The sequence below is a fragment of the Scyliorhinus canicula genome, chromosome 19, assembly GCF_902713615.1.
Source record: "Scyliorhinus canicula chromosome 19, sScyCan1.1, whole genome shotgun sequence".
Taxonomy (NCBI): domain Eukaryota; kingdom Metazoa; phylum Chordata; class Chondrichthyes; order Carcharhiniformes; family Scyliorhinidae; genus Scyliorhinus; species Scyliorhinus canicula.
In genome coordinates, this window is record NC_052164.1 from 58,209,973 (window position 1) to 58,222,699 (window position 12,727).

At 47.4% G+C, this 12,727-nt stretch overlaps 1 protein-coding gene across 4 annotated transcripts in view; it reads left to right on the top strand.

Moving 5' to 3' along the window:
* Window positions 1–12,185, top strand: part of nfrkb (nuclear factor related to kappaB binding protein) — a 146,311-nt gene extending 134,126 nt beyond the window's left edge. Inside the window, exon 20 of one of the 4 annotated variants that reach the window (XM_038779406.1) lies at window positions 11,840–12,185. In XM_038779406.1, coding sequence (XP_038635334.1) covers window positions 11,840–12,085 — 246 coding nt within the window. In that variant the 3' untranslated portion in view covers window positions 12,086–12,185. Of the gene's footprint in view, window positions 1–11,836 lie in introns of all 4 variants that reach the window. The other 3 variants (XM_038779407.1, XM_038779404.1, XM_038779405.1) reach the window with 3 other exon arrangements.
* The last annotated feature ends 542 nt before the right edge of the window (window positions 12,186–12,727 follow it).

Consider the following 12,727-nt stretch of genomic DNA (forward strand, 5'->3'; position numbering starts at 1 on the left):
AACGAAAAGTAATAAGTGAAAACCCCAGTTGTAAGGGGAGTTACATATATATATCCCACAATGCAACTTAACCCTGAACTAAGGCCAGAACAGAACCAACATCATTCTATACTATTATACAGTGAGGACCGGCAGCAATATGTTCGGATTATAATCAAATCTTCAGAACATCCCAAGAAAAGAAAAGAACGAAGTAAGAGCTGGAACTATTAGAAGTAACCCACAGAATAACAAGGAATCTGGACCCAACCCTGGCTCCATATTTCCCTGGCACACGCTGAGCACCCACCAATGAAGAAGAGAACAAGGCTTCAGATATGTAGATCATTAGGATGCCTTCTGGGGAGGGGGAACCTGTATATGAGGGATGGGTTGCATCTAAACAGGAAGGGCACCAATATCCTGGGCGGGAGGTTTGCTAGAGCTCTTCGGCAGGGTTTAAACCAGTTTGGCAGGGGGATGGGAACCAGAGCTATGGATCAGAGAATAGGGTAGCTGTTTGACGGGCAGAAATAATATGCAGCGAGTCCGTAAGCAAGGTTAGACAGTTCATCGGGCAAAGTTGCACTCAATGGGATGGATTAAAGTATGTCTATTTCAATGCAAGGAGTGTTAGAAATAAGGGAGATGAACTTAGAGCACGGATCAGTATTTGGAACTACAATGTTGTGGCCGTTACTGAGACATGGATTTCACAGAGGCAGGAATGGTTGTCAGATATTCCTGGGTTTAGAGGTTTTAAGGAAGGGGGGTGGCACTGTTAATTAGAGAGTGCATCACAGCTGCAGAAAAGGAGGTAGTTGAGGAGGGGCTGTCCACTGAGTCAGTATGGGTGGAAGTCAAAACCAAGAAAGGAGCAGTCACTTTATTAAGAGTTTTCTATAGACCTCCCAATAGCAGCAGAGTATTGGAGGAACAGATTGGATGGCAGATCTTGGAACGGTGCAGAAGTAACAGAGTTGTTGCCACGGGTGGCTTCAACTTCCCTAATATTGACTGGAACCTCCTTAGTGCAAATGGTTTAGATGGAGTATATTTTGTGAGATGTGTCCAGGAAGGATTCCTGACTCAATCTGTAGGTCGGCCGACTAGGGGGGAGGCCATATTGGATTTGGTGCTTAGCAACGAACTATGCCAGGTGTCAGATTTCTCCGTGGCAGAGCATTTCGGTGACAGTGACCACAACTCCTTGACCTTTACCATAGTCATGGAGAGGGATAGGAACAGACAGTATGGGAAGGTATTTAATTGGAGGAGGGGAAATTATACTGCTATTAGACAGGAGCTGGGGAGCATAAATTGGGAACAGATGATCTCGGGGAGATGCACAACAATAATGTGGGGGTTGTTTAAGGAGCACATGCTACGAGTGCTGGATTGTTTTGTCCCACTGAGACAAGGAAGCAATGGTAAGGTGAAGGCGCCTTGGATGACAAGAGAAGTGGATCTTCTAGTCAAGAGGAAGAAGGAAGCTTACATAAGGTTGAGGAAGCAAGGATCTGACTCGGCTCTAGAGGGTTACCAGATAGCCAGGACAGAACTCAAAAATGGATTTAGGAGAGAAGGGAGCATGAAAAGCCCTGGCGGGAAGGATTACGGAAAACCCCAAGGTGTTCTACACTTATGTGAGAAATAAGAGGATGATCAGAAAGAGTGTAGGGCGAATCAGGGATAGTGGAGGGAACTTGTGCCTCGAGTCTGAGGAGGTAGGGGAGGTCCGAAATGAACATTTTGCTTCAGTATTCACTACAGAGAGGGACCTTGTTGCTGGTGAGAACAGCGTGAACCATGGTAATAGACTCAAACAGGTTGATATTAAGGAGGAGGATGTGCTGGAAATTTTGAAAAACATCAGAATAGATAAGTCCCCTGGGCCATATGAGATATACCCAAGGTTATTAAAAAAGGAGGTAGGCAGAAAGCAGGAAATTATAGGCCAGTGAGCTTAACTTCGGTAGTAGGGAAGATGCTGGAATCTATCATCAAGGAAGAAATTGCGAGGCATCTGGCTAGAAATTGTCCCATTGGGCAAATGCAGCATGGGTTTGTAAAAGGCAGGTCATGCCTAACTAATTTAGTGGAATTTTTTGAGGACATTACCAGTGCAATAGATAACGGGGAGCCGATGGATGTGGTATATCTGGATTTCCAGAAAGCTTTTGACAAGGTGCCACACAAAAGGTTGCTGCATAAGATAAAGATGCATGGCATTAAGGGTAAAGTAGTAGCATGGATAGAGGATTGGTTAATTAATAGAAAGCAAAGAGTGGGGATTAATGGGTGTTTCTCTGGTTGGCAATCAGTAGCTAGTGGTGTCCCTCAGAGATCCGTGTTGGGCCCACAATTGTTCACAATCTACATAGATGATTTGGAGTTGGGGACCAAGGGCGAAAAGTGCAGAGGATACTGGAAGTCTGCAGAGGGATTTGGATAGGTTAAGTGAATGGGCTCGGGTCTGGCAGATGGAATACAATGTTGACAAATGTGAGGTTATCCATTTTGGTAGGAATAACAGCAAACGGGATTATTATTTAAACGATAAAATATTAAAGCATGCTGCTGTTCAGAGAGACGTGGGTGTGCTATTGCGTGAGTCACAGAAGGTTGGTTACAAGTGCAACAGGTGATTAAGAAGGCAAATGGAATTTTGTCCTTCATTGCTAGAGGGATGGAGTTTAAGACTAGGGAGGTTATGTTGCAATTGTATAAGGTGTTAGTGCGGCCACACCTGGAGTATTGTGTTCAGTTTTGGTCTCCTCAGCGCCGGCCCTAGGGTTGCTGGCGCCCCGGGCAAGCTGAACTTCGGCGCCCGTGGGGGGGGGCGGGGCTGGGGGGGAGGGCGGAGCCGAGGGGGGGGGAGGGGGGGCCGAGAGGGGGCGGGGCCGGGAGGCGGGGCGGGGGGACGGACCCGAGGAGGGGGGGAGCGGACCGGGGGGGGGACGGACCCGAGGGGGGGGGGCGGGGCGGACAGGGGGGGGGGGGTCCGCCCTGGGTGAGGGCGGCCACCCTGGGGGAGGGCGGCCACCGCGGGGGAGGGCGGCCACCGCGCATGTGCTGGTTGGCACCGGCCCAACTGCGCATGCGCGGGACCCGAGTCTCTGGCGCCCCCTAGCACATGGCGCCCCGGGCGACTGCCCGAGTTGCCGGTGCCTTGAGCCGGCCCTGGGTCTCCTTACTTGAGAAAGGACGTACTGGCGCTGGAGGGTGTGCAGAGGAGATTCACTAGGTTAATCCCAGAGCTGAAGGGGTTGGATTATGAGGAGAGGTTGAGTAGACTGGGACTGTACTCGTTGGAATTTAGAAGGATGAGGGGGGATCTTATAGAAACATTTAAAATTATGAAGGGAATAGATAGGATAGATGCGGGCAGGTTGTTTCCACTGGCGGGTGACAGCAGAACTAGGGGACATAGCCTCAAAATAAGGGGAAGTAGATTTAGGACTGAGTTTAGGAGGAACTTCTTCACCCAAAGGGTTGTGAATCTATGGAATTCCTTGCCCAGTGAAGCAGTTGAGGCTCCTTCATTACATGTTTTTAAGGTAAAGATAGATAGTTTTTTGAAGAATAAAGGGATTAAGGGTTATGGTGTTCGGGCCGGAAAGTGGAGCTGAGTCCACAAAAGATCAGCCATGATCTAATTGAATGGCGGAGCAGGCTCGAGGGGCCAGATGGCCTACTCCTGCTCCTAGTTCTTATGTTCTTATTACGGGATTGCTGATCTTTACGTCCTCACTTTCCACTGGAGTAGTACTGGATAATTGGAGGGAGGCGAACAGCACTGTTCAAGAAAGGGAATAGGGAAATCCCTGTGCATTACAGACCAGTCAGTCTTATGTCTGTGGTGAGCAAAATAGAACATACAGTGCAGAAGGAGGCCATTCGGCCCATCGAGTCTGCACCGACCCACTTAAGCCCTCACTTCCACCCTATCCCCATAAACCAATAACCCCTCCTAATCTTTTTGGTCACTAAGGGCAATTTATCATGGCCAATCCACCTAACCTGCACGTCTTTGGACGTGGGAGGAAACCGGAGCACCCGGAGGAAACCCACGCAGACACGGGGAGAATGTTTAGACTCCGCACAGACAGTGACCCAGCGGGGAATAGAAGCTGGGACCCTGGCGCTGTGAAGCCACAGTGCTATCCACTTGAGCTACCATGCTGCCCTAATATACTGGAAAGTATTTTGAGAGATATGATTTATGATTATTTAAAGAAACATAGTTTGATTAAAGATAGTTAGCACGGCTTTGTGAGGGGCAGGTCATGCCTCACAAGCCTCGTTGAATTATTTGAGGAGACACATTGATGAGGGTCGGGGAGTGGATGTGGTGTATATAGATTTCAGTAAGGCATTTCATAAGGTTGCCCATGGTAGGCTCATTCGGAAAATCAGGGGCGGATACAGGAAAATTTGGCTGTCTGGATACAGAATTGGCTGGCCGAAAGAAGACAGCGAGCGGTAGTGGTGGAAAGTATTCTGCCTGGAGGTCGGTGACCAGTGGTGTCCCACAGGGATCTGTTCTGGGACCTCTGCTCTTTGTGGTTTTTATAAATGACTTGGATGAGGAAGTGATAGGGTGAGTTAGTAAGTTTGCCGATGACACAAAGGTTGGTGGAGTTGTAGATAGTGTCAAGGGCTATTGCAGTTTTCAACAGGACGTTGACAGGATGCAGAGCTGGGCTGAGAAGTGGCCGATGGAATTCAACCTAGATAAATGTGAAGTGATTCATTTTGGAAGGTCGAATTTGAATGCTGAATACAGGGTAAAAAGCAGGATTCTTGGAAGTGTGGAGGAACAGAGGGATCTTGGGGTCCACGTACATAGATCCCTCAAAGTTGCCACCCAGGTTGATAGGGTTGTTAAGAAGGCGTATGGTATGTTGGCTTTCCTTAACAGGGGGATTGAGTTTAAGAGCCGCGAGGTTTTGCTGCAGCTTTATAAAACCCTGGTTAGGCCACACTTGGAATATTGTGTCCAGTTCTGGTCGCCTCATTATAGGAAGGATGTGGATGCTTTGGAGAGGGCACAAAAGAGATTTACCAGGATGCTGCCTGGACTGGAGGGCATGTCTTATGAAGAAATGTTGAGGGAGCTAGGGCTTTTCTCACTGGAGAGAAGGAGAAAGAGAGTTGACTTGATAAAGGTGTACAAGGTAATGAGAGGCATGGATAGCCAGAGACTTTTCCCCAGGACGGAAATGGCTGACACAAGGGGATGTAATTTTAAGGTGATTGGAGGAAGGTATAGGGGAGATGTCAGAGGTAGGTTCTTTACACAGAGAGTGGTCGGTGCGTGGAATGCACTGCCAGCGGAGGTGGTGGAGTCCGAGTCAGTAGGGACATTTAAGCGACTGTTGGACAGGCACATGGACAACAGTAAATTGAAGGGATGTAGGTTTGGTTGATCTTAGATTAGGATAAGTGGTTGGCACAGCATTGTGGGCTGAAGGACCTGTACTATGCTGCACTCTTCTATGTTCTATGCCACTGAATCAAACAAGGAAGTGAGACACTCCCGAGGGGGACAACAGGATATCCACCAAAGCACAGAACGTGGCTCATCCCCAGGCCAATGTGCACCAAAGAAGCAAAACCAACACCCAGGATGTCCCTAATAAGTGCCTTTGGGAAGGAAAATCATTGTACTGGGACAGGATCCAATCAGCCCCTGTTACTGTGCACAGTACGTCCTTTTAGCCAATTCATTGGCTTCCAGCCAATCAATCAAACTGAGTCCTACCCCATCTCTCTCTTTCGCTGGTGCTGAAAAGGCTGAAGCTCCTGTTCAAACTAGCAGACACTAGCCAAAGTATTCTCTCCTGTAACTTCTGAATTCTTAATTCTCTCTGCTGCTTGACTTAAAGATACATGTCCATTAATCATCTGTGGATCAAAAATGATAACAGCAAAATAAGCGGAAGAGGAAACAAGGGAGTATACAGGAAGGACTCTTGCAATATCTATTAAGTACTTAGAAGATTGAGCAATTTAGAAGTTGTGGCCGGGATTGAGGAGAAAGGTGCTGGAGTGGCAAATCTCTGCTCCCAGTATGTTAAACTTTTGGTTCTCAGATGCCTCCAACTGGTCAGAACTGGTTCATTCTGCTCGCCGCTTCCTTTCTGGCGAAGGTGGAGTAAGTCTGATTTCTAAGTACCATTATATAATATTTAAAACACAATAGAAATTGCTCACTTTTGTTTCACCAATGAGTATGGGTAAGCTTTCTCTTGCTCGTCTATACTCCTCATATTGATCCTTCTGGTTGGCTGACTTGCCAACAGGTTTCAATCGCAATTTTAGATCGTACCCTCTGCCTCCATTTTGTTTCTTTATTTACTGTTTTCTTCTTGTTTCTTCACTTGGCATTTGGCGGTTGCTATCCAGCCATTCACACCTCATCTAAATTTACATAGAATTTACAGTACAGAAGGAGGCCATTCGGCCCATCGAGTCTGCACTGGCTCTTGGAAAGAGCACCCTACCCAAGGTCAACACCTCCACCCTATCCCCTTAACCCAGTAACCCCACGTAACACTAAGGGCAATTTTGGACACTAAGGGCAATTTATCATGGCCAATCCACCTAACCTGCACATCTTTGGACTGTGGGAGGAAACCGGAGCACCGGAGGAAACCCACACACACACGGGGAGGATGTGCAGACTCCGCACAGACACTGACCCAAGCCGGAAACGAACCTGGGACCCTGGAGCTGTGAAGCAATGATGCTATCCACAATGCTACAGTGCTGTCCATCTGGACATGTCTTTTGTTTCTTCAGCTTACACATTCCCTTTGACCTTCCTCAATGCTTGTATTCCACTAGCTCACCACTCTGAGTGAAGACATTTCTTCTGAATTCCTATTGGATTTCTTCGTGAGTTTGAAGGGCAGCACGGTAGCACAAGTGAATAGCACTGTGGCTTCACAGTGCCAGGTTCCAAGTTCGATTCCCTGCTGGGTCACTGTCTGTGCGGAGTTTTGCGCAATCTCCCCGTGTCTGCGTGTGTTTCCTCCGTGTGCTCCGTTTTCCTCCCACAGTCAAAGACTTGCAGGTTAGGTGGATTGGCCAAGCTAAATTGCCCTTAGTGTCCAAAAGGTTAGGAGGGGTTATTGGGTTACGGGGATAGGGTGGAAGTGAGGGCTTAATGTGGGTCGGTGCAGACTCGATGGGCTGAATGGCCCCTTCTGCACTGTATTCTGCAAATGTTGTCCCCTTGTTCAAGAAGGGGAGTAGAGACAACCCTGGTAATTATAGACCTGTGAGCCTTACTTCGGTTGTGGGTAAAATGTTGGAAAAGGTTATAAGTGATAGGGTTTATAAGAACATAAGAACTAGGAGCAGGAGTAGGCCATCTGGCCCCACGAGCCTGCTCCGCCATTCAATGAGATTTTTTTTTTTAACAGTACAAGCACAGAACAGCCCATCGGCCCTCGATGTTGTGCCGAGCCATGATCACCTACTCAAAACCACGTATCCACCCTATACACCGTAACCAACAACCCCCCCCCCCCCCCAACCTTACTTTTAGGACACTACGGGCAATTTAGCATGCCAATCCACCTAAACCCGCACATCTTTGGACTGTGGGAGGAAACCGGAGCAACCCGGAGGAAAACCACGCACACAAGGTGAGGACTTGCAGACTCCGCATGTCGCCACATTCCGCACCTGTTCAGGTACAATGAGGGAGAATTCAGAATGTCCAATTCACCTAACAGCATGTCTTCCAGGTTTGTGGGAGGAAACCAAGCATCCGGAGGAAACCTAGGCAGACACAGGGAGAACGTGCAGACTCCGCACAGTGTCCCAGCCGGGAATCGAACCTGGGACCCTGGAGCTGTGAAGCATTTATGCTAACCACCATGCTACCGTGTGCCCATGGCTGATCTTTTGTGGACTCAGCTCCACTTTCCGGCCCCGAACACCATAATCCTTAATCCCTTTATTCTTCAAAAAACTATCTATCTTGAAAAGAACAAGTTGATTAGCGATAGTCAACACGGGTTTGTGAAGGGTAGGTCATGCCTCACAAACCTTATTGAGTTTTTTGAGAAGGTGACCAAACAGGTGGATGAGGGTAAAGCGGTTGATGTGGTGTATATGGATTTCAGTAAGGCGTTTGATAAGGTTCCCCACGGTAGGCTATTGCAGAAATATGGAAGTATGGGATTGAAGGTGATTTCAGCGGTTTGGATCAGTAATTGGCTAGCTGAAAGAATACAGAGGGTGGTCGTTGATGGCCAAATGTCAATCCTGGAGTTCAGTTACTAGTGGTGTACCGCAAGGATCTGTTTTGGGGCCACTGCTGTTTGTCATTTTTTTTTTTTTAATAATTTTTATTGGAATTATTTACAGAAAATATAAAACATAACGACAAACAATGAAATGCAACAAAATAACCCATAATAACTGTGACACCCCAGACCGTATCGGCGCATGTATCACATCCCCCCACCCCCCAACCCTAATGAACAACAAAAGAACTTAAAAATATTAAAATTAAATAAACAAACATAGTCATTGTCGGCCCCCCCCCCCTTTTCCCTCCCCTTTTCCCACCCCTTTTCCCTCCCCGGGTTGCTGCTGCTGCTGTCCCCGTACCCTATCGTTGAGCCAGAAAGTCGAGAAAAAGGCTGCCATCGCCTAAAGAACCCTTGTACCGACCCTCTCAGGGCGAATTTGACCTTCTCTAGCTTAATGAAACCCGCCATGTCATTGATCCAGGTCTCCACGCTTGGGGGCCTCGCATCCTTCCATTGTAGCAAGATCCTTCGCCGGGCTACTAGGGACGCAAAGGCCAGCACACCGGCCTCTTAGGCCTCCTGCACTCCCGGCTCCACCCCAACCCCAAAAATCGCGAGTCCCCATCCTGGCTTGACCCTGGATCCCACCACCCTCGACACCGTCCTCGCCCCCCTTCCAGAACTCCTCCAGTGCCGGGCATGCCCAGAACATATGGGCATGGTTCGCTGGACTCCCCGAGCACCTGACACACCTGTCCTCACACCCCAAAGAACCTACTCATCCTCGTCCCAGTCATGTGGGCCCGGTGCAGCACCTTGAATTGGATGAGGCTAAGCCGCGCACACGAGGAGGAAGAATTAACCCTCTCCAGGGCATCAGCCCATGTCCCGTCTTCGATCTGTTCCCCCAATTCCCCCTCCCACTTTGTTTTCAGCTCCTCTACTGACGCCTCCTCCGCCTCCTGCATAACCTTGTAGATATCAGATATCTTCCCCTCTCCGACCCAGACCCCCGAAAGCACCCTGCCGCTCACCCCCCTCGGGAAGCGAAGGGAATCCCTCCACCTGCCGCCTAGCAAATGCCTTTACCTGCAGATACCTGAACATGTTCCCCGGGGGGAGCCCAAATTTCTCCTCCAACTCCCCCAGGCTCACAAACCTCCCATCAATAAACTGGTCCCTCAGCTGTCTGATGCCCGCTCTGTGCCAACCCTGAAATCCCCCATCAATGTTCCCCGGGACGAACCTATGGTTCCCCCTTAACGGAGCCTCCATCGAGCCCCCCACTTCTCCCCTATTTGTTTGTCATTTTTATAAATGACCTGGAAGAGGGTGTAGAAGGATGGGTTAGTAATTTACAGATGACACGAAGGTCGGTGGAGTTGTGGATAGTGCTGAAGGATGTTATAGGTTACAGAGGGACATAGATAAGCTGCAGAGCTGGGCTGAGAGGTGGCAGATGGAGTTTAATGCGGAAAAGTGTGAGGTGGTTCACTCTAGAAGGAGTAACAGGAATGCAGAGGACTGGGCTAATGGCAAGATTCTTGGTAGTGTAGATGAACAGAGAGATCTCGGCATCCAGGTACATAAATCCCTGAAAGTTGCCACCCAGGTTAATAGGGCTGTTAAGAAGGCATATGGTGTGCTAGCCTTTATCAGTAGGGGGATTGAGTTTCAGAGCCACGAGGTCATGCTGCAGCTGTACAAAACTCTGGTGCGGCCGCACCTGGAGTACTGCGTGCAGTTCTGGTCACCACATTATAGGAAGGATGTGGAAGCTTTGGAAAGGGTTCAGAGGAGATTTACTAGGATGTTGCCTGGTATGGAGGGAAGGTCTTACAAAGAAAGGCTCAGGGACTTGAGGTTGTTTTCGTTAGAGAGGAGAAGGCTGAGAGGTGACTTAATAGAGACATATAAGATAGTCAGAGGGTTAGATAGGGTGGACAGTGAGTCTTTTTCCTCGGATGGTGATGACCAACACGAGGGGACATAGCTTTAAATTGAGGAGTGGTAGATATAGGACAGATGTCAGAGGCAGTTTCTTTACTCAGAGAGTAGTAGGGGTGTGGAACGCCCTGCCTGCAACAGTAGTAGACTCGCCAAATTTAAGGGCATTTAAGTGCTCACTGGATAGACATATGGATGAAAATGGAATAGTGTAGGTCAGATAGGCTTCAGATGGTTTCACGGGTCGGCGCAACATCGAGGGCCGAAGGGCCCGTACTGGGCTGTAATGTTATATGTTCTATGTTATATTATTACAAAACTATTCATGCACTCTGCACCTTCACTGTTCAGCTGATATATGCCCGGACTCCCAGCTTTTCTGGGAATACTGGAATTACTGCACAAGAAGTCGAAGCTTCAACCAAACTTTTGTTTAATGTGATGACAATGGAGTTCTTGACGAATTGAAGTCAAGATATATAGTTTAACCGACAACAGGTTCAGGAATCAGGCGACAGTCATCGATCCAAAGTTATCTAAAAGCTTCTTAGAGCGGGTGCTGGAAATTGGAAACAAAAACAGAAAATGCTGGATAAACTGAGGTCTGGCAGCGTCTGTGGGGAGAGAAAAACAGAGTTGATGTTTCGGATCTAAATGATCCTTCTGCAAAGTAACCTGTTCCTCACATCTGATACAGCTACCATGTCATTTTGCAAGTCACTTGTTTACTGTGCCCTAAAATACTATTTTCTGCAAGAAATGTTTCAAACTTGAATGAAACAATATATTCTGCTTCCAAGAACTCCCTAGAGAATGTGTTAAACAGATTCACCACTTGCTTAGTTGAGCAATATTTCTGCAGAATGTCAAATGGTCATCAAACTCAGAAGGAGACCATTTGGCCCATAGTGCCTGTGTTGGCTTGTTCTTGCCCAGCTGGTAAAATCTTAATTTTCATTCAGCTTATTTTACCTCCTGATGTTGCTGTTTTGCTCTACCCCTTAACCATAGAAACATATAATTGCTAGTGCAGAAAGAGGCCATTCGGCCCATCGAATCTGCACTGATCCTCTGAAAGAGCACGCCACCCTGGCTCATTCCCCCTGCCTTATCCCTGTAACCCCATCTAACCTGCACATCTTTGGGCACTAAGGGGAAATTTAGCATGGCCAATCCATCTAACCTGCAGAACTTTGGACTGTGGGAGGAAACCGGAACACCCGGAGGAAACCCACCCAGACATTGAAAGAAAGTGCAAACTCCACACAGTTACCCAAAGCTAGAATGGAACCTGGGCCCCTGGCACTGCGAGGCAGCAGTGCTAATTAGTGTGCCACCCAATAATTACAATAGTTACCTTAGCTTTGAATTCCCCCAGTAATTATACCCCATTTGGAACAATACACTATTTGTTTATGAAATATCTTAGTTCAAGAATATGAGTTTTAAAGTTGCTTTGAACAAGATCCTGCCTGTCAATGAGTGAATAAATCAATGACGTTGGATGGTGACTGAACAACCAGATGGTCTCCAGCAGAGAAAAGAATTATCCATCAGCATGATGAATAACCAGCTGCACTTTATCTTCCTGTCCATGTGTTGGGAATGGATTTTAATGTCATACTTGTTTTCTCTAGAAGTCCTCTGGGAAGGAGAGTGGGACAAAGCTCCCTCTTTCTGAGCAGTCTCTGGGGTGCCAGATGTTGGCAGATTCCAGTTTGCCTGTAACACCTGTAACTCCGGTAACACCCACATTACCAGTTACACCCACATCACCACCGGTATCTACTGATGGCAGCAAAGTTCAAACAACTAGTGCACCAGAACTGGTCAAATCTGGTGAAAGGTCAGTTATTCCATGTACTCTTGAGTTTCACAAGGACTAAGGACTGTTCTAACCTGCTGGAAATATCAATATGAATCAGTGTTACAAGACAAAGCCACTTTGTTTTTTTTATTTGTTTAAGGGATGTGGGCGTCACTGGTTCATTCAGCCTTTATTGCCCATCCCTAATGGCCCTTAAGAAGGTGGTAGTGACCTGCCTTCTTGATCTGCTGCAGTTTATGTGATGTTGATACACCCACAGCGCTGTTCGGAAGGGATTTCCAGGATTTTGCACCAGCGACAGCTTCTCCATTGTCCTCGAGACGTAAGAGGTGCTTGAGCAAACATACCTTCAGTTAAGCTTTTTTCATTTCACAGGCTGAACTCACCAGAGTGTATTCTGAATAACATCCACACACTAGCTGTTTGTGAAATAATGTTTTACTGGGTGCATTTTATGGATGAATGGAAAGATTAGATCAAATCTGAAATAAGAGAAAAGAAACTTTGAGCACTGATTTATTAGTACAAAATGAAAGACTTGATTATTGTGAGGAACATGTATATTGGATATAGGGAGCAGAAAGTAAATGAATGCAAATCACAACATAGGAAGATTTACTATAGGTCCATTCAACAGTATCACCATCATCAAATTCCCCATCAACAATTTGAGGATCTCTATTGGTTAGAAATTAACTGG